The following is a 22,764-nucleotide window of genomic DNA, read 5'->3' as shown; positions in this document are numbered from 1 at the left end:
TTCAATGTGCCACAGTTCCAAAATATGGTTGCTTAAAAAACTATTTAATATTCTCTCTTTTTCCTTTGAGAGATGTGGATAAAAGTAAGAGCCAGCATAAGTGGCTTTCTGCTACCTTTCTTCCACCCCGCCACTCAAGCCTGGAGGCAGCTGGCGGGTCATTTCAGTCCATATAACAAATTCAAGCAACCTCAATAATGACCCATTTAGGGACTGTTCTGTTGGCCCAGGATAGTTGGAGAAACGCGAACTCCATGTGGGCTTTAGGCCAGGAACTGGTGAAGTAAACCTGGCCAGTGGAATCCCAAGCTGTCAGCACCATCCCTTTTTGCCACTGGTGCTGCACAAAGGGGGCAGAGCGAACTCGAGGATCAGGCCCTACATGAAAACTGCTGCCAAGTGGAGAGAAGGCCAAGGGATTGAACATTCCTCTGCAGTGTTAGAAAACCAAGCACAGACGAGCATTGTGCTAGCACATAGCAACTGAACAGTGAAGTGTATAGACCCCAAAACCAGTCTGCTATCAACGGCCGAAGTGAATGGAATAGAAAAAGTAAACAAACAGCCCCAATAGTGAAAAGTACATAAAATTTTTCATTTTCTTTCAATACTAACAATAAAGGTGTTGTTAACACAGAAATGTGCATTGGACTTAATTCTCCTCACAGCAATTTTACACTGGTGGAGTTACTAACTTTGATGACGTTACTAGCAATAGACATTGGTATAAAGGAAATAAACAAGTCTATAATTTTGTAAATTTTGCCAGGTCTCTTTAAATAAAATTATATGCCATAGAGGGAAGAAAATGGAGTAGATAAATACAAGTATGAAGAGAACGGTTCTACGGGTAGCTCATATAAACTAGAATTGGAAATTGTAATTCTGGGTTGTTTGTTTCTCCTGTGTTCCCAGTTACACATTTCTTTCTTTCTTTAAGGAATGTGTCTCTACCTTCTCATCAGAATCTCTGTGTTATCTGTCAGGCATCAAACGGAAAAGTAAGGAAAGAGACAATATCAGGAAATTAAATGATCATTTATATATAAGCACTTCAAAGAATTAAAACTTCCTGCTTTGATTTAGAGAGAGGAAAAATAAAAATAATTGACTTTCATTGGAATTATGCAAAATAAAGCCATTCACTTCTTCAATTGCTATGCTGCCAGTCTAGACAAGCTGACAATTTTGTTATGGGCCTGCTTTAAAACATCCTGATTTAGCAGAAGCAGGACAGGAATGGAGGAATAAGTGTTATACCATTATTTAATGATGTTACTTTTATTGGACGATCTCTCTCATTACATATCGGTGACCTGTACAGTTATAGTAAGTTTAAAGAAAACAAAAGGGAAATCATCTAAATTTCAGCAAAGACAAACAGTTTGAGTGCTGGATGTGAAAGCAATCATCCAATGTGCATGAACTGATGATGACTGATGGCGAGAAGTGAATTTTCTTTATAAAAATGATCTGTGAATTACAGGACCAGCTGATGAAAGAACTTTACTGCACCAAAGACAATTATTTTCTGTGACAACAGTAAAACCTAGAATAGGGATTGGCAACCTTTGGCACGCGGCCCGTCAGGGAAAGCCCCTGGTGGGCTGGGCTGATTTGTTTACCTGCTGCGTCCGCAGGCTCACCGCTCCAGGACAATGGGGGCTGCGGGAAGTGGCGCGAGCCGAGGGATGTGCTGACCATGGCTTCCTGCAGCCCCCATTGGCCTGGAGTGGCGAACCGCGGCCAGTGGGAGCCGCGATCAGCCAAACCTGCGGACGCGGCAGGTAAACAAACCAGCCCGGCCTGCCAGGGTGCTTGGGACATGATATAGTAAAACTGGGAGGAAAGGTCTTTTTACTTGCTTTTTAGGCCTCCAGCCACTAGAGGAAAACCACCACATAGATGAGAGCAGGTTTGAATTCCTTCCAGTGGAGGGCAGTGCTGATGCACAAAAGCCAATACCTTACTTTTACTGAGAACTTCATAGATTCCAAGGCCAGAAGGGACCAGTGTGATAATCTAGTCTGACCTCCTGTATAACACAGGCCAGGGACCTTCCCCCAACTAACTCCTTTTTCTAAAAACAAATCCAATCTCCATTTAAATATTGCCAGTGATGGAGAATCCACCATGATTCTCGGTAAATTATCTCATTGACTTCAGGATTGGCTTCTTGCTTGTATGTTTGGTAGCTTAGAAAGCTTTGGGGAGTCAGATTTCATCTGTGTTGCTGGAATTTCTTTTCCAATAAATGTCTTGATCTTGGAGTTTCAGGCATTCAGTGGCCTTACAGGGAGTTTCTCTTTGGAACAGCTGATGCCAAGGAACGAGAAGGGCAGATGTACTAAACTTTACCACCTCTCTGCTGACTCTAAGACATCATCAATGCTGCAGGCTCTGTAGAACGTTCCTGGAGGTGTTATACCAGGTCTTATGCCAAAAGCTTGTGATTAGGTAGATGTGGCAAGGGGATAGGGTATTTCATGCAGAGAATTATACATTAGTGAGACAGATGCGCACACACACAAGTCTGCCACTAATGTGGCATTTGTGAAATTCTGGAACATGAACAATTCCACCATGTAAGAATACTGTGCTGTATATACACAGAGTTGTGTTACGTGAGACTGCAGACTTTGTGAAGGTCTTTAGAGAGAAATCAAGCCAAGTGGGAAGGAGATTTTATGAAACACTAACATCTTTTTATTAAATGTTATAGTTAATGACCACTTAAGTGCCAACAATATGCATTCACAGATCAACAACTGAGTTCTTAAGGTGTAACATTCCTACTATTAATTACTCATAGGAAGTGGTTACTGGCTTAGTCACCTCCCACTTCCAAAGAAAATGCTCTACAATTGCCATAAAACGCACCTATAGCTGTGCAAGTTTCAGAAGCACACTCAGTACTGTTCAATTTTTTGTCAATGTCCAATCTTCTGAATTTCCCAAGGCTTTTGTACATATTCCAAGCAGTCCAGTTTTCCAATTATGCTAGCCAAGATGTTCTAGAGATTTAGGCTTCTGTACCTAAAATATAATGTTGTTCCAGTATTTATCATTGCAATATATCACCCTGTTAGTTTACTCTCAAATTAGAATGAAAATAGAAAAGAATGGATGGTCTATGAAGAAAGATTGAAAAAATTGGCTTTGTTTAGTCTGGAGAAGAGAAGACTGAGGGGGACATGAGAACAGTTTTCAAGTACATAAAAGGTTGTTCCAAGGAGGAGTGAGAAAAGTTGTTCTTGTTAATCTCTGAGGATAGGACAAGAAGCAATGGGCTTAAATTGCAGCAAGGGAGGTTTAGGTTGGACATTAAGAGAAACTTCCTAACTCTCCGTGTAGTTAAGCACTAGAAAAAATTGCCTAGGTAGGTTGTGGAATCTCCATAATTGGAGATTTTAAAGAGCAGGTTAGACACACACCTGTCAGGAATGGTCTAGTTCAGGGATTGGCAACCTTTCAGAAGTGCTGTGCCGAGTCTTCATTTAGTCACTCTAATTTAAGGTTTTGCGTGCCAGTAATACATTTAATGTTTTTAGAAGGTCTCTTTCTATAAGTCTATAATATATAACTAAACTATTGTTGTATGTAAAGTAAATAAATTTTTTTAAAAATGTTTAAGAAGCTTCATTTAAAATTAAATTAAAATGCAGAGCCCCTCTGACCGCTGGCCAGGACCTGGGCAGTGTGAGTGCCACTGAAAATTAGCTTGCGTGCCACCTTCGGCACATGTACCATAGGTTGCCTACCCCTGGTCTATTACATAGTCCTGCCTAGAGTGCAGGGGACTGGACTAGATGACGTACTGAGATCCTTTCCAGTCCTACAACTTCTATGATTCTATGACATTACCTGTATGATTTAGATGGGTGGACATTTCAACTACATTCTGTTTTGGACAATGTGGCTTGAGTTCTGAGTAACTTACATTAAGGCCCCTTTACACCCTCTGGCAGTGTAGAAGGAGCTTTCAAACGGGGCATAAAAGTAATATACACCCACTTTAAACTGCCAGAATAGTGAAAGGGGGTCTTTGTGTACAAGTGAATTTGTCTATAATTTTATAAATTTTATCTTGTTTAAATCTGATTTCAGAGCTCACCACACTTGAGTCATTAATAAAGATACATTTGGCCTGATTCTCTTCTGTAATATCAGTGGAAATCAGGAGTGACTTTAGTAAAGTCAGTAGAGTTACACTGGTGTAAGTAAGAAGAGAATCAGTTCCATCAATGGAATCTTAAGGAAGGTGATCATATTCTTACCCTAACTAGTGAAGACCTGTTATCAAAATTGTATACACGTTATATTCCAGGAGGTAGTTTGTAGGTAATATTTACACTGATTCTGATCTCAGTTTTTCAGTGTACAGTAATACCCCTACTTTACAAACTAATTGGGGATGAAGGAATTCATAAAATTGAATATCTCATAATGAGATACACTAATTGAATCTATTTCCCCATGTTAAGTATCCTCACACCTTCTGTGGGTCTTCTCAATTATCACTTCAAAAGTTTTTTTTCTCTTGCAGATGATAGCTCATCTCAATTGATTGGCCTCTTACAGTTGGTATGGCTACTTCCACCTTTTCATATTCTCTGTATGTATAAATATCTTCTTGCTGTATGTTCCAGACTATGCATCCAATGAAGTGGGCTGTAGCCCACGAAAGCTTATGCTCAAATAAATTTGTTAGTCTCTAAGGTGCCACAAGTACTCCTGTTCTTTTTGTGGATCCAGACTAACACGGCTGCTACTCTGAAACCTGTCATAATGATGACAGGTAGGGTGCCTAAATTACAGTATGGTATGCTGCATCACTTTATTTTTGTTCAAACCATGGCAAATCAATTTCTAATGCACCAAAGACATCAGAATGTGAAAGGATGTTGACTTGTTCTTTGCCATCACTTTTCCCATGTGACATTTTGTTCCCCCCAAAATGCTTCATATAACTGATTGTTTGTAAGATTGGTGTTTGTAAAATTGAGGTTCTGCTTTAATTCCATTAATTTATAACTTCATTCCCAATTTACCGAAGCATAACAGAGAAGATCAGGCCCTCTGAAGACAACAGTACTCTCTGTTCAAGGTTCATTCATTCAGCTAACAGCAAATTTATGTGTAAAAATCTAGAAGATAGTTATGCAGAATCTTCCTTATTTAGGTCTGTGTGTCATGTTAGCATATTGTGCTTGAGCTACAGTTACACACCACACCTGCTTGGCCCCAAAACTCCCCATTCAGAGAGGTCAGGTGTCTGGTGGGTACCTGATATTCTTGTTCAAAACCATCTTCCAAATTGTTAAAGAGAGATCTCACTTCAGCTGGCCTTTCACTGCCCTGACCTTGCCCGAGCCTTTATGTGACAGATCGGATTTACAGAGGAAAAGCCACACACATTTTATGTGTCCACATCTTTTCTATCTCTCACAGATTAAATTAAAAAAAAAAAAGGACTTTCAGAATTGCATGCCTCTATTCTATTAGGCTGTGAGGAAACACATTTTCATATAATTGCAAGTCACACTGGCATCAATGGGTTTTAGATTAGGCCTCACCTGCCTTATTTCTTAGGTCAGGCTTCTACTCTCTTTGAACCTTAGAGCCTTGTTCATACATTTTCAAATCGCCAGCATTTCACACTGACCTCTGCTCTCTCTGAAGGATGTTCTTAGCTGGCCAATTTCTAGGGTAAATTTTAGCAGGCCCTTAAGGCTTGTGGGTTATTTCCACTTTTGGATACATCACACTCTTCAGTAGTGGCCAAATCTCCCCTTCCTGTGCAAAGACTGAATATGCTGCCTTCACCCAGGGGCTCTCTAAGGGCTTGGCTACACTTGAGAGTTGCAGCGCTGGTGGAGGCTTTCCAGCGCTGCAATTAGTAACCGTCCACACCTGCAAGGCACATCCAGCGCTGCAACTCCCTGGCTGCAGCGCTGGCTGAACACCTGGTCTGCTTGGGGTGTAGCAAATGCAGCGCTGGTGATCCAGCGCTGCTCATCAAGTGTGGACGCTCATCAAGTGTGGACACACACCAGCGCTGTTATTGGCCTCCAGGGTATTAGCAGATATCCCAGAATGCTTTTAACTAAATTACTCTCTTTGTTTTGTTATGCAGCCTCTCTTTGTTTTGTTGTGAACTCGGAGCTCCGGGAGCTGCTTATCAAACACCTCCTGTTTGCTGTGATCAATCTGTACCTGACTGTGAACAATCAAATGAGATAACCCCTGTGAATGAGGCAGGCAGGGAGTGAGTGTTTGCTTGACAGAAACAGCGGGGGCAGAGGGGAGAGAGGGAGTCCGTTGGCTGCAGGCTGTTTGCAGTTAAGAGTTAAGGGTAAGGGATCGGGAACATTTTCTGGTTTTTCAAGACAGGAAGCAACACACAGTGTTGGCTCCAAAAATCCACTCTCTCTCTCTCCCCCGCTCCCTGTCACACTACGCCCCACCTCACCCCCCCTCTTTTGAAAAGCACGTTGCTGCCACTTGAACGCTGGGATAGCTGCCCATAATGCATCACTCCCAACAGCGCTGCAAATGCTGCAAATGTGGCCACACACCAGCGCTGGCAGCTGTGAGTGTGGCCACGCACCAGCGCTGTTCCTACACAGCTGGATGACCAGCGCTGTAAACTCCCAGCGCTGCAACTCTCAAGTGTAGCCAAGCCCTTAGGGAACAAAATACTCTTAGCTGAGCTGCTCATCAGCTGTTCATCAGCATTTACAAGTTCCCCGACCTTGTGCTCAAAGGTGTCAGAGAGTCTAAAATATGATTGTCTAAGCTCTTCCTTCTCAGATCTTCCTAGTTCAATCCACTGAAATCAATGGGTGCGCCCAAAGGGAAGATCTGGCCTGCTTAGATTACAAATCACATTTCTGAAACCTAAAAGAAATTGAAAGGGTGGGGAGCTTATTCTTACACCATTGTAAATCAAGAGTAACTCCACAGACTTCAATGGAGTTGCTCAGAATTTAGTGTGGTGTAACAGCACAATCTGGACCAGACAGCCAGAGATAATTCAATCATATTTCCTACCACCACTAAGTATTCCCCCTTTAAAACTAGTGATTTAACTTCTGTTCCTTGCTTATTGTCCACAGGATACCAGCCTTTAGAAAGAAAGGAGGCATTATTGTAATACTGGACTACTTAATAAAGCCAATTTAAGAAAAAAAAATACTCATAGCAACCCAACCTAATCCCACCCCACTCCTTTCACCACCTAATTAAAAAAAATCCCCTCTAAAGAGAATTTAGAAAGTAATTTCTGACTAGAGAGATTTGATATACAGCATTATACCTCAGTTGTTTCCAGTGCAGAACACATCTTTGATAGATTTTTTTTGACAGTAGAGAATAACTGAATGGGCCTAAGGTAAAAAATTAACTCAGTTTGTTGACCGTTCCCACATGGTAAAAAGCCACTAAATAAAAGAAATCAGCATTCTCTACTAAGGGAATCTGAATGAAATAAGTTTGGGCAGTGAATTAAGCTATACTATGTGCCTAAGGAAGGGCAGCCTCTCAGGAACAGAAATGAAATGTAAGCCTCACAAACAACACTGAAATCTAAAGGGATCCCACACTGTGCAAATTTATTTATCCTTTTGGAAAAGGCTGGGCAAAACAACCACCCATTACTGAGAAGAAAGATGATCTTGTGACTAGGGCACAGGAGACCTGGATTCTATTCCCAGCTCTGCTCTAGACTTCTGATGTGACCATGGGCAAGTCAATATTATCGCTTTATGGTAGCACTGAGATCAAGACCCCAATGTGGTAGGCACTTGACATAACATAGTAAAAGAGAGATCCTGTCCTAAAAGGCTGACAATTCAAATAGACAAGACAGACCAAGAAAGGGGGAAATTGTTGTCCCACGTTTAACAAAGAAGAGACGGAGAGATTAAGGTACTTGTCACCAGGTAGAAACGTGTGGTAAAGCGAAGAATTCCACCCAAATCTCCTGAGTCTCAGTACCATACCTTAACCACAAGCTCATCCTTCCTTCTCAAATCCTTTACTCTTTACTCAGTTTCTTCAACTATTAATTAGCGATGAGGGTTTTCATTCATGCTGGTGCAGTATAACTTCTGGGAAGTCTGATTGGAGCAGGAATGTAGTGAAGAAAACTCCCTGTAATATCTTCAGTCTTAATGAAGCTGAGTCTCAGCTATGTAGGCCTCATCCGATCCCTAATCTCAGCCAGACATTGGATGAATCCCTTAACTGCACTATCTGGGATCTTATGACCTAGAGATGTAGAGCTAGCTGACATCTGCATACTGAAGGCACCATCTCCCCTAATGGTCTTGCATACATGTTGAACAGGAGTGATACCAGAAAAGAGTTTTTGGTGTTCCCCATGTGCAAAATCCCGTGGGGCAGACAAGCATAAATTGGGTGTTTCATTTGCAATACTGGAGGCAGCATTGACAGCTCGGCTCACGAAAGTCGGAGCCATGGTGTGCCTGTAGTGGTGGAAGAGGCTTTACAAGAAAACAAGCCCAACCACAGATTCTGATTGTGTGTACTCACTGTTTTGCACCGGGCAGGACTAGTGGCCAGAGGACTCATTGCCATGCCCAAGCCTGTTTCTGGACACAGTTTGATTCTTCAAATATAAGACTGTAAGAAAGGCCTGACTGGGTCAGACCAAAGGTCCATCTAGCCCAGTATCCTGTCTTCCGACAGTGGACAGTGCCAGGTGCCCCAGAGAGAATGAACAGAACAGGTAATCATCAAGTGATCCATCCCCTGTCGCTCATTCTCAGCTTCTGGCAAACATCGGCTAGGGACACCCATCCCTGCCCATCCTGGCTAATAGCCATTGATGGACCTATCCTCCATGAATTTATCTAGTTCTTTTTTTGAACTCTGTTATGGTCTTGGCCTTCACAACATCTCCTGGCAAGGAGTTCCACAGGTAGACAGGGCGTTGTGTGAAGAAATACTTCCTTTTATTTGTTATAAACCTGCTGCCTATTAATTTCATTTGGTGATCCCTTGTGTTATGAGAAGCAGTAAACAACACTTCCTTATCTACTTTCTCTACAACAGTCATGATTTGATAGACCTCAATCGTATCTCCCCTTAGGTGTCTTTTTTCCAAGCTGAAAAGTCCCAGTCTTATTAATCTCTCCTCATACAGAAGCTGTTGTATACCCCTAATCATTTTTGTTGTCCTTTTCTGAACTTTTACTAATTCCAATATATCTTTTTTGAGATGGGGCAACCACATCTGCATGCGGTATTCAAGATGTGGGCGTACCATGGATTTATATAGAGGCAACATGATATTTTCTGTCCTATTATCTATCCCTTTATTAATTATTCCCAGCATTCTGTTTGCTTTTTTGACTGTCGCTGAACATTGAGTGGATGTTTTCAGAGAACTATCCACAATGACTCCAAGATCTCTTTCTTGAGTGGTAACAGCTAGTTTAGACTCCATCATTTTATATGTATAGTTGGGATTATGCTTTCCAATGTGCATTACTTTGCATTTATCAACATTAACTCATTAAAACTTAGGTGAAACATCAAAATAAAAGCAGTTCCTCTGCCAATCCTGTGCTACAGCTCCCAGAGGCTTTCTCCCTCGCTTATCTCGGTGCTGGAAAGAGGAGACACCAGCCCTGCTCCGGGGTATACTGCTGGAACCCATCTCTCTCCTGCAGCTCTGCTCACTGGGCTCTTGTAGCCCTTAATAGGGATCACCTGACCCCTTCTAAACTGGGGCTGATAACTGAACAGGGATGGCTGGCCCCAGACTTCCTGGCCCTTGAAGGGCAGACCACGCTGTTACTCATACCCACACAGCCATAGCAGGTTCCTAACTCCCTGATCTCTGCAGGCAAATGGAGGTGGTGTGGGTGCGATCAGCTGTATGCACAACAATAGGTGCACACACACAAGTCAACTTGAAGGTACTGACAATTCTGCATTTGCATCATACGTGTCAGTAATATGGAAACTCCATTACATTATGCATTAGAAAGCAAATGCAAAAATGTGGCTAGAAGCCAAAAATGAGAACCCTTCTCATTCTGTTCCCGTAACATTTTCCAGCCCCTTTCCCTCCCGCGGTACAGATTGAACGACGGCTACTGTTCTTTATTATTTAGTAATTATACAGTGCTTTTCAGCTTCAAAGTGCTTCACAAACATTTACTAATTAAATCTGAAAAATAAACATTACACAGACCATTACAACTTATCAGTATTAATTAGCGCTTTGCTCATTTCTTGGATTTATGTGGGTGGGGCACATGAAAATGTAGGTTGTACAAGCGTTGAGAACAGGCTGTTTCTGCTCAGTGAAAGTAAGCACCGTAAAGGCTATTTATAAGCAGGATTAGCACTTTGTTGTTCTTTTCTTTTTCAAAAAAAGTGATTTATTTTTATTTTTGAAAGGCTGAAAACTACAGGGACTTGTGGTCACTCTGTACAGAAAACAGTCATTAGTATTTAAGTTCCGGAGCTTTGCTCCTCTTTATGGACCAAACGCATCAATCAAATTATTGTCTACGTTTCCCAGGGCCTGGTCCCTTCTCAGTGGGCCACAGGAGTTACATATGTGCATCCAGAGGCCTAGAGCTCTAAGAAATACAGAACTAAATTGTACCTCAAGGATCACAGTTGTGCTGGGAATGGGAACGAAGTACAGTGACCAAATGGCATTGTCTGGAGGCACTATGCCTGCCTATGGTATAATGCTTCCACAATCTCAGTTAGGAGTGAGCTAAGGATCAGACCTTGCTGCATCTTAAAAAGTGTAACACTCTGCCTTCCCCAACTGCTGCCATCCCAGTGCTGTCTAAAGGGGCAGGCTCTTTCTATAGCCCCATGGCCATTCAGGACTGATGGCAACACTACGACAGTAGCCGAAATCCTGAAGCCCTTATTCAGGGTTTACTCAGTCCTCCTTCAAGCAAAAATTCCCACTGAAGTCAATTGTTTTCTTCAGGACGGACTTAGTACAAACCAGGGCCAATCTGCAAGGAAACTAAAAAAAAACCATGGAAGGAGAGAATTTAAGCTTGTTAAATAAGTCAGCCTTCCTACCAGGAGCAGTACTTAGCATTTTGGGAGCAAACTTACTCTTACACCAGCTTTATAACAGTGGAACTCCATTGGCTTCCATGGAGTTAGAATCATAGAACTATAGGGTTAGAAGGGACCGTAAGGGTCATCTAGTCTAATCCCCTGCCAAGATGCAATTTGTTGTGTCTAAACCATCCAAGACAGATGGCTATCCAGCCTCCTTTTGAAAACCTCCAGTGAAGGAGTGTCCATCACCTCCCTAGGCAGTCTGATATAAATGAGTTACTTCTCATTTACATCAGTATTGGAAGAGAACTGGGCCCATGAATCTAGAGTCTGCTCTCACCTAGTCTGGTGTAAATCTGGAGTAACTCCTTTGGAGCCAGTGGTGTAACTGTGGATTTACATCACTGTGACTGAATGCAAAATGTAGCCCCTAGTCTAGAAATATTATGGGGAATTTGAAAGATTAACAGCTGGACAATCTGTGAACTTCTAGGTTACTGACCTGAATCCAGCCCAGATGGGTATCTAGAGTTTGGGGCTGGCAGTTGTTTGAGGGTCTGTATAAATGAGTTGCCTTTTCAGTGCTACTTCAAACCTTTTCTCTCTACTTAGACCCTTCCTGACAGCCTAAGCAGAAAGGCAGAGGACTGAATAAACATGGAGGTTTTGCTTCCATCTCACATACAGCGTTGGTTCGTTCGGATCATGAATAAAACACTTAGGCAGGGGGTAGTGTGGTGAACCCTGCAGTTCCAATGCCCTTTATTATTATTATTGATTGCTTGTTTGTATAGTGTAGCACTTAGGTACTCCAGTGTGCTAAGCACTGTACTAACTCACAACAGAAACAGCAGTGGCCCCAAAGAATTTATAATCTGCTGGGCTGTTTCTGTGGATGGAGAAAGCTTCAGTCTTTCAGGGATTCCAGACCTGCATTTTTCAACAGCACTAAACCCACTTAACATGTTTATAGACCAACACAGTAGACAATGTGTGTGGAAGAATTTGGCTGCACTCAATCATGATGCTGTTAGAACAGATACAAGTGGGGAGGGGCGCAGGGTTCTTCATGTCACAGCTAATGAACAGCAAGCTGGGCTTAGCTTTCTGTTATTGTTTCCTAAGAAAATGGCCATCCTTCATACCGCTGCCTCAAAAAGCAGACATCAAAGAGAGGAACTCCATTATTTCCCTATCTGAGCCACTTCACGTGATTAGTTTATTGCAAAGGCCCAGAATGGGAAATGACCTTTTTTTCCATTCTTGCCTTTTTTCTGGCTAACACATAGTTGGTTCCAGAGTCTTTACTCCTTTTGTTAGCACTTTACTCCATCACAGGGATTTAGTGTGAAGTGTGGCTGTTGTGTGATATTATAAGGACAGTGACGCTCCACAAATGCTTTTTGACATGGGCATTTAATACTCTGCTCTTCAGAGCCAGACAAAATGGAGTTGATTCTCCAGTTGCATATACCAATGTAAATCGGGAATAAATAGATGTAGCACAATGGAGTGATACTAGTGTAAAACTGATATAAGTGTATGGAGAATCATGGCAAATGTTAACACACTCAAGCTCCCTCCACCCATAATTCTGCCAATACAGCAGGATCGCTCCTGAGGAGAGAACTATCAGCTGTTAGCAATACAGTAACACTGTAAAATAGTTAGGAGTACATACTGTAGAGGGGAAGGAAGATGTGGTAACAAAAATAAGATCATGTGGCTACATAGGTAGCTACTGTACAATTTGATGGTTGTTGTGGGTTCCAAATCATCATAATTTCACAACCCATATAATGGCCAGGCAGAATTGCAGCCTTTGTGCTTTGAGGATCACATGGGCTCCTTTTCTCTTGGTGCTCCCAAAGGAACAGTGGGCATGAGGTGACACTCTGGCTTCACACAGCTTATGCACTGGCCAGTATAACCAGTCAGCAGCATAGGGGGGAGAATAGGAAGTTGATCCTGTAAAGGGCTGTAACAGTAGGCCGGCAGAGGCTGTGTTCCCCTTGGGGTAGTGTGGCTCCATACCACCCATTCCTAGGACTGTCCCTAAACAATGCCATTGGGCTCTTTATCAGCACATTTTGGTTTAAACTGGGATATGTGTAAATTAAGAGGATCCTAGTGTCCTTGCAAATATGACTGTATTCAGGCTTGTAAAATGCACAGGACCTCACTGTAGTCAACAGACCTGCACAGATGTAAAAGCAGCATTACTGAGAGAAAATTCAGGCCCATGGTATTCTACAGTGTGGTCCTGATTTTCAGACGTTCTAAGCATCCACATCTTCAGCTGAAACCAGTGGGAGCTGCAGTTGCTCAGGCCGTTGAGAAATCAGGCCCCAGTGGCTCCATTCCAGATGTTCTGTACCTCTTCAGTGGCAAAAAACCCAGCTATTAAACCAGCTTAAGTGGCTCTCTCAAGATTCCTTTGTGTAAAGGGAATCCCTGGGTGGTGGAGAACCAAAGTCATTATTCTGTGTCATGCTCTTCCCATGTCAAGGAGTATTCCTGGGAAAAAGAAGTATGTCTAGGGTATCTCAGTGATCATTGACTGCTGGAGCAGGATCCTGCCTGTAATGAAGAGTAGCTCTGAGTTTGCTGTAATCATACCAGGGACTGGACTGAACCCAGGATCAGGGAAAGATCAGGTTAAATGCCATCTTGGCTCTTCCTACAAACTGTGCTGAGTGTATCTCAGGCACTCAGCTGTGCCAGTACTCTCAACCCCAAGTGTTCAAAAATCATCGGGCCCCCAAACCACCTGAGATTGGCTTAAAAATGAGATTATTACAAAAATAACATATTGGGGTCTTATTTGCCTTCTGATTTTGGAGTCTTTAGGGTACACTCATGTCATGATTTCAAGGTTTTCTCCACAATCATGAGGGCTACAAACTTACTTTAAAAAAAGCAAGCAATCCACTATTCCCATGTATTAACATGACTCCAGGAGCTGGGGCTTTAAGAAAAACACCATTTGTGGTCCCCAGGTAAAATTATGAGAGTTGGCAACACTCCCTATTAACCTCAAAACATTACTATGATCCTGAGTCTCCACTTAACTACACAGGTGCAAATTGGGAAGTGGGATACCACTTAATGGGTTATGGGGAAAAAAGTGACATTTTCCTTTTTATGGCAGCACTCTTTGTCCTTAACCACATGTTTGTGTAATCTTAAAGGAGACAAATAGAAGATGTAGCCTACTTCTTCCCCCTCCCCTCTCCCCAAATAGCTATGCACAAATGAAGTGTTTATACAAATTCCAGACTGACAGTCCTGGAGGACAGAGTCCAGTGCTGATTCACAGAACAGATACTGTGCAGGCAGCAGCAGAGCCAACTTCCCCCACAGGACTGCTGATGTGCTTCAAACTCTACCCTTTTTCATTTGCTATGGCCATTCAATCCTTAATCTGTCCAATGAAACTGCTAACAAGTGGTAGCAGTGATTTTTGATGAGACAGTCACTTATGTACCAGGACCACCAAACTCATGTCACATTGACTATTAAACAGCCATCAGATGGCACCAACTTTCAGTACGTGCAGACTAAGACCCCATTGTGCCATTGAAGTCAATGGAATGGGTCTCATTGAGTCCAGTGGGATTTGGATTACGCCTTTAGTGCTTGGTTATGCAACACACTCTCACAAGTAATCCCATGGAAGTCATTGCACAGTAGAGCCCATAGTCTGGACTTGAACTAACAATTTAGAGCTAAAAGGTATTTATACCATTACCCAATGCCCTGAGATATCCAGTCCCCTTCACACACAGCTTTTATGTAAATTAAGGGTTGGATTCCGCCACTCTTATTCACAGTGGAATGAATGTGTCTACACATGAAATATGATAAACGTAGGTAGGGTTAGCAAAGATGTGGGTCCGACGTGTGTTAATAGCCAAATTTCATGGATTGCTGGAAGTAAGGATAATTTTCTTTTTAGACAATACTCAATTTTAATTCAATTTGGTTAAGTTCAGGTTCAATAAATTTTGGTCAAAATGAAATAACACAACAACAGGTGACCTGGGGAAGAGCTCTGAGTAGCTTGAAAGCTTGTCCCTTCCGCCAGTAGAAGTTGGTCCGATAAAAGATATTACCAAAATTACCTTGTCTTTCTCACATTTCTTCACAGGTAAAAATGACACTGCATGAAGTTTCATGCCGAGAGTAAGACTAGTTGTTCAGAATATTTAGTATGTGATCAGTGGGTCCACCACAAACCTCACTACCAGGTGCAAGAGGAGACTAAATCCATAGTAGTGTGCTTAGAAATACAAGCCAAGCAACACATTCATTGGCCTTCGTGCTGTGATTAAAGATGGCAGAGCACTCAGCCAATCCATTTATGATGACCATAAAATTATAGATTAACTTTGTGTGGAAAAACTTGAGGTACTCAGGCTATAATATGTTTTCTAGGACTTACTGTTTTTTTGATTTTCTGGCCACTTCGAAAACCTTCCAAATTCCTTTTCCACTTCCTTTTCCTTCCAAATTCATCTCCGAGTCAAAGTACTACTCCTTGAGGAACTGCATTTTCTATGGGCTGACTCCCTTGCAGGGGCGGCTCTAGGTATTTTGCCGCCCCAAGCACGGCAGGCAAGTTGCCTTCGGTGGCTTGCCTGCGGGAGGTCCCCGGTCCCGCGGATTTGGTGGCTTGCCTGCAGGAGGTCCGCCGAAGCCGCGGGACCAGCGGATCCTCCGCAGGCATGCCGCCGAAGGCAGCCTGCCTGCCGCCCTCGCGGCGACTGGCAGAGCGCCCCCCGTGGCTTGCCGTCCCAGGCACGCGCTTGGCGTGCTGGTGCCTGGAGCCTCCCCTGCTCCCTTCCATGTTGGAGGGACCTGGTTTTGGGTCCTGGAAATGGGGTTCTGGGTGGCAGTGTACATTGAAGCTGCTTTCATAAAGGGTTTGTCTTCTGCTTACACAATGTCCATCATCACAATCCTATGTCCCAGTCTTCTAGCTAGATGAGTTAGCTTGAGCTTCTTCCACACCTTGACTAATGATATTCCTGCATTGGCCACATTGTTGATTAATTTTAACCCTCTCATCAACCTACTAAAAGCTATTCTAATAGATGATACATATTTTTTCCATTGCATTTTAGCATACATTCTGCCTCTACCAAGAGAATACGTCTTGCCCCTAGTCTATGTCATTTACTCAGTCCAACCCATAATAAGCAGTGCTTTTCCTGTGAGTACCACTGGTTCATTTAGCTAAATGTAGAAAGGCAGTTCAAGGTTCCCTTGATTATTTAGTACATCCTGAAGTCACCCTGTGCCTGGGTACTGCAGCATGTAAGGTATTTAATGTCATATGTTGGATATTAGACCCTCTGGAATACCTAATTTATAAATTTTCTTGTTTGTCAGTTTAAATATGACCAGTCACTTTATTTCAACATAGTGTTTTCTTCTATTAGAATATGATTTGAAGGTGAATGTGCCAGTTATTTAAGGAAATGCATATGTAAGTATTTAGGGTATCTTTCCCCTGTGCTATGGAGCGTATATGTAACTGTTGTAGCTTAGCAAAGTTACAAGAATGAGCAAAACATCTGTTATGTGAAATTGTTAACCAATATGGGCCTGCTTTTTCCTCCTGATTTAGCAAGAGTATTTTTTGTCCGCAAACCCTTTGATATACAATTGAGAACAGAGTTATTCATCCTACCACAAATCCAGCAGACCTGAGAAGTCACTTCCTTGGACAAAATGGGCTGCTGAAAGGTCATCTCAGAGAGTGAGGATGTGCTATAGATTTTTAATACTGACTTTTCACACACAGAAAAATAATCTGAAATAATCTTCTAGAAAGTCCAATACCTGGAGCATCCGATGGCACAAAGACTTGGGATGTTCAGGTTGGCTATTCCCATCATGTCTCAGGAGACAGCTGCTGTCTCTTAACTTTACATAAGAAGTCAGGAGTATTTTTTTTAATTTTTATATAAATATCTTAGTCCTCTTATAGTAACTCACTATACTAGTGAGTTACAGAAATAGGATTATGTAATGCATCACCCTCCCTCCCTCCCTCATCTCATCTGTTTACTTAACAACATTTAATCCTCCTTACTTGTCTATTTCCCCTCTTTGCCCCTCCCCCCAATCTTACTGTTGTACTATGATCTAAGTGCTTACATTGTAAGGGAACGTAGAAATGAGTTTGAGACAACAAGAGCCTCAGATGATTTCAATGGGCATAGCTCCACTGAGTTCATTGAAATTACATTGATTTACACCAACTGAGGATGTGGGCCACATAGCACTGCTTAGACAACAAGCTCACACTGAATTATCTTGAGTTCAACCAGCAATTTGAGTAATTCCAGGAGGGTCAAATGTCCATTCTCCCTCTCCCTGCATCCTAAGCTATTTACTGATTTTTCTTGACTCATCTGCATTTACTAAACAGGATGCACCCGCCCCCATTCAAGGGAAAGGGAAGGAGTGACAAGACTTTACAGAGACATACTAGAAAAATAACTACAAATGTTTTTGAATTTGAACTGTTCATTTTCTCAGATATGCTGGTATAGCTGTTATAATACATCACCAATAATTACTGGCTGTGTGACTAGCTAGTCTCTGAAATGCTTTGTGCCTCAGTTTCCCCATCAGCAAAACGCATAGAATAACATCTACTACATGTATTGATCTGCGTTCAAACTAGTGTTCTGTTCATTTCTTAGAAATTCCTGAATGAAAGATGTTACAGGTTACGGCTGCTCTTGGTACGTAAGGGCCAGTCCTTAAATTTGGCCAGTTCTTAAATAATTTTCATATGCCATTGAATAATGTCAGATGATAAATATCTTTCATGAAAAAAAGTATCTACCACTCTGTCAGCAAGAAAATAAAAAGAAACTAAATAGCAACTTTACATTCCTGAGGTGCCCTTTCTGTCTAAAATATGAAGGTGCTGCCACAAAATATATAACCTCATTACAAGCACGACACATCAGTGTGTGAGCTCTCCTGGTGCTCAGTGCATGCCAAGAATTCGTGCATATACAGATAGGGTACTGATAGCCAGTCATTGGGTGTTGAACATCACAATACGCATGCACAAATACTATTTGCATGCACTAATATACATTTCTCAGGTGCAGAACTAGGCTGTGAAAAACTATGTGCAAGAAATACAATCTGCACTCACAATTTTTGAGGCCCCCTTTGGAAATCTGTTGCATATATGTCCTTCTAAGCATATAATTGATCTAGCATGTCTTTTTAAGCATATAATTTGTCTGGCACATCTCGCCGGTGTTCTAAGCATTAAAGCTGATTGATACACTTTGCTATTAGAAATGAAAACAGAGGAACTGATTACAATCTTCCTTACATCAAGTTTACACTGGTGCAACTCCACTGATTTTAATGGAAGCCAAGAGAGAGCAACATGCAGATTTGACTCTGGCAATAATTTTTCACATGAAAAGCACTGATCAGGGCCGTCTCCAGGCACCAGCATTCCAAGCTGGTGCTTGGGGCGGCAATGTGCAAGGGGCGACAGTCCCTGTTGTTTTGCCCCCAAGCAGCGCACTGAATTGCCGCCGCGGACGGCGGGGGCAGTCCCTGTGCCCTTAGGGCGGCAGGTGCATTTCTGCGGTGGCGGCAATTCGGCAGCAGCTTCTATGTTTAGCTGTCCGCGGCGGCTTCAGCTAAACATAGAAGCCGCCGCCGAATTGCCGCCACGGAGGAAATGCACCTGCCGCCCTAAGGGCACATGGACTGCCCCCGCCGTCCGTGGCGGCAATTCGGTGCGCTGCTTGGGGCGGCAAAAACTGTAGAGCCGGCCCTGGCACTAATACATTGTATTGTATGTTGTGAATTGTAAAGTTAAAGCTGATACTCTCATGAACTTCCAGCATTATAAATAAAACAAAAGCAAGAGATACAGTTTTGAGCCAGATTCAGTAAAAATGTTGTTGAGTTACTGTTGCATTGAGAATGGTCACTCCCCCGCTTCTCCTCACAGAAACAGGCAGACACCAGACTGAGTTTGATTGAATCTGGCCCTTTGAAACCACCAAATGAGATTTAAGTCTCAATACAACAGGATTTTTCTTCTTTTTTTCTGCTTTAAATTTGATTCTTATGAAAGTGAGGGACTAATACAGTCGAACCAAGCGCTGTGCAAATAAATCTCTGTCCAAGCTTTCCTGCATGTAACTTTTAACTCTTACTGCACCTGAGACCCATCTGACTCCTGTTATTTCATTGCTCAGCTTCCTCTTAGCACCAATACTGCTAACCATGTCAAACTGCATGGTACAGACAAACATGACATAGCAACCATTGATGGTGAAGGCTGTACAACTCACTTCACTTGTGGGCCCAACCAAACGTGAGCCCACGTTTCCAGAAGGTTCTTGCAGTAAGATTACTTGGAACAATGTCCACTGGCACAGCGATGCTAGTGGGTCTGCTACTGACTTTTCCCTTATTCACACTTTGAGGGAAATATATATCTGTATTTTTTATTCAGATTGGGCTGCACTGTGGTGACTGATCTCATGCCACATAGGCTTTTCTTTTAAGGAATCAGAGGTTACATTGCTGTGATGTTTTTTATGTAGACTTTTCTCTTTTTTTCTGTAAGTGATGGGTTAGCTAGAATTTTTTAATTTTGTGCTAATTGCACAAAACAAGGAATGTATGGTGATAGTGTAACCCACGCACCTCCTGGGCGTGGTGTTCTGTCCCATCTAGTGGCACCCAGACCACTTAGAAAGAACGAGAGTTAAATGAGTCTGCTCTACAGCCTTAGCTAACAGCCAACTGGCTTTTAGCTCATGCTACAGAGACTCATGCACTAAGCTCCAGAGTCGAGGTTTGATCCCGCCCGCCGACAACCGGGGTCTGTTGGCTTTACAATGGCAAGACTTATTAGTGTATAATAGCAGTAATGGTCCATGGGCTTGGCTACACTTGCAAGTTAGAGTGCATTAAATCAGCCCCGGGTGTCCTAACTTCTGAGGTGTCCACACTGGCAAGGCACATAGAGCACCTGGACTCTGCAGCTGGAGAGCTGGTAATCCACCTCCACGAGAAGCATAAAGCTTGCTGTGCCCCGGCTGAAATGCCCAGGTGTCAAGGGAAAAAGAGTCTGCAGTCTGGGCTTTGCTTTGTATAGGACTCAAATGCCCTCAACTTCAACATAAGATCCCCTTGTTGGAGTGTGTGTTCATAATAAGCACAAGATTCCTGCAATTGATTGACTGTTCCTTATGTATTAACTTCATTTTCCAGCCACTCATATAGCAGCACTAGGCTTTAAGAGAACCCACAAAGCTATCAGTTGTGCATATGTGGGGTGACTTTCTGAGGCCTCAGGCCCCTGGTTAATGAATAGCCAGTGATATGGGAGGAGGGACAGGTTCCTTGACTCCAAAGAGAACTACTGAAATTGTTCTCAGAAGTAGGGTGACATCTACTGTATGTAAGTCCTTATGAGATCTGGAGACACCACTTTGATACTGTTAATGATTGCACTAGATCTAGTGGCCACTAAACAGATAATATCAAGTCAACAATGATGTGTTGCATTACTGCGCTGTGATTGGAGTCTGGAAACATCCCATAATCCCCTGAAGTCAAGTGGCCACTCTGGTCATTGTTTTGAACTCGGTTGCAGGCATGCGGATATCCCCTTTCAAAGCTCTGTTTCTGACAACCGGCATGCTTATCTGCTCCGGGACAAAGCAAACCATTATTGTGGAATGCTGTGAGTGTATGTGAGAGAGAGAGATGCAGGGGGAGAGGGGGTCTGCTGCTGTCCGAACTTACAAGACAGCATGCTGACACACTCTCTGCCCCCCAAAACACACTGTCCCTCCCCCCACATACACACAACACATTCCCAGTCACACTCCACCCCCTCATTGGAAAAGCACGCTGCAGCCACTTGCACATTGGGATAGCTACCACAATGCACTGATCTTTGTGGCGTTGCAAGAGCTGCTAATGTGGCCACGCCAGTGCGCTTGCAGCTGACGGTATAAACACATGGCAGCGTTTTCCCTGCTGCGGTCTCCGAAGGCTGGTTTAACTCCCAGTGCTCTACATCTGCAAGTGTAGCCAACCCCCATATTTATATTGCTGTAATGCCCAGACACCCGAATCAGGACCAAGATTCTACTCTTCCTGGTGTTTTACAAACATGACCCCTCTGCCAAAGAACTAACAACCTATGAATGCTAGAGTGCCATAAGCATGTGCAAGATTTTAAAGAACATATGAAATTATAATAATACTTGACACTTGTACCCTTCAAATACATTAATAATCATCAGGTAATGCATCCCCATGACACCCCTGGGAAGTAGGTAAATTTTCTTATGCCTGTTCTACAGACAGGGTTGGCTTTAGGGTGATTCCCCCGATTCCCAGGAATCGGGCCCCACAGCGTCTGGAAGAGGGGCCCCGCACCTTCTGCCAAAGTGCCGCCGGAAACAGCGGCAACTGATTGAGCTGCCGTCGAATTGCCGCTGCTATCTTTGGTGGCCGCTCACTGTCTTCGGCAGCATTTCAGCGGCAGCTCTTTCAAATTGGGCCCCGCACGTCCTAAAGCCTGTCTACAGATGAGGAAACTGAGATGTTAAGGGCCAGATTGTTCCTAATCCCATCTCAGGTGCACAAGGAGAAACAGTACAAGGAGCCTCTGCTTTTTCCAACTTAACTGTAGAGGGATCAGCTACACTGTGACTGGGAACAAAGGCCATGCTCTCTCTTAGTGCCAGTACAGGCTCTAGCTGCCTGAACTGGCATGAGGAGGGAGGGCCATAACCATGGTGTCCTCTGTACCAGCCAGGCATGGAGTGGAGAGCACTCATGTAGCGGTCACACCGACATGCACTACTTAGAAACTCATAGGGTAACTTCTCCCGGTGCACCTGGCTGCAGTGCATCTACTCCACAGCTATTCCCGTTCAACTCAGAGAGACTAGGGCACCAGTAGCCTCTTGTCGCTCGTTCAAGCCTACAGAGAAAGTCAGTGTCAGAGCAAGGATTGGAACTGGAGTGGTTCTGATTTCTGTGTCTCTATCTGAAGAGAGGAGGTTCATGCCTCAATGAATTCACAATCTAATTTAGCCACAGAAATATAGGCTACATTGGTCAAATGAGAAAGGAAGCAGGCTGCGCCAGTGTTGGAAGGCTTCATGAAGACAGGTGTGTATGGGAATGAGATTGGTTGGTGCACAAGAAGTGGGCTTCAGTTCCAGGTATAGGGTGTGATGTTAAAGAAGGTGCCAAGTGAAGAGTAACAGAAGATGAATAATGATACAGAGTGAGGAGGGAGGCTTAGAGGGACTAGCAGCTTTCGAAAGGCAAGTAGCATGCTTTTCATAACACAAAGACCAAGACAAAGCACATTTACAAAGTGTCACTATGGACTGAAAAGACACTGCTAGGAACAGAGAACATATTAGAATGTAACCTGCCTCAGAGGGCCACCTAGGTTCATTCCCTTAACTTCCTTTTGCTTATCCCAAAATATTGTTTCTCCTATCGGGACGGATGAGAGTAATGGAAACAGGAACAGGGAATATAGTTGGGGATTTCTCAGACTTTCCAAAAAACAAGCTGTTTAATCATAACAGATGATTCTCCATGTTGAAAGTAATATCTTTTACTGGACCAGCTTCTGTTGGTGGAAGGGACAAG

The 22,764-nt window shown here is 43.0% G+C and overlaps 2 protein-coding genes across 6 annotated transcripts in view; one reads left to right on the top strand and one right to left on the bottom strand.

Annotated features, from left to right (window-relative positions):
* FAM181A (family with sequence similarity 181 member A) overlaps positions 1-22,764 on the top strand; it is a 220,792-nt gene that overhangs the window by 39,887 nt on the left and 158,141 nt on the right. The window lies entirely within an intron of this gene.
* Positions 1-22,764, bottom strand: part of PRIMA1 (proline rich membrane anchor 1) — an 81,174-nt gene that overhangs the window by 8,927 nt on the left and 49,483 nt on the right. Inside the window, exon 5 of one of the 3 annotated variants that reach the window (XM_039537021.1) lies at positions 13,591-13,650. The exons of the other annotated variants lie outside the window; for them this stretch is intronic. Within the exon in view, the coding sequence (XP_039392955.1) occupies positions 13,617-13,650 (34 nt within the window). The 3' untranslated portion in view covers positions 13,591-13,616. Of the gene's footprint in view, positions 1-13,590; positions 13,651-22,764 lie in introns of those variants that run through there. 3 annotated transcript variants of the gene reach the window in all.

This window comes from Mauremys reevesii, linkage group 4, assembly GCF_016161935.1.
Source record: "Mauremys reevesii isolate NIE-2019 linkage group 4, ASM1616193v1, whole genome shotgun sequence".
NCBI lineage: Eukaryota > Metazoa > Chordata > Testudines > Geoemydidae > Mauremys > Mauremys reevesii.
This window is presented reverse-complemented; position numbering and strand designations above follow the sequence as displayed.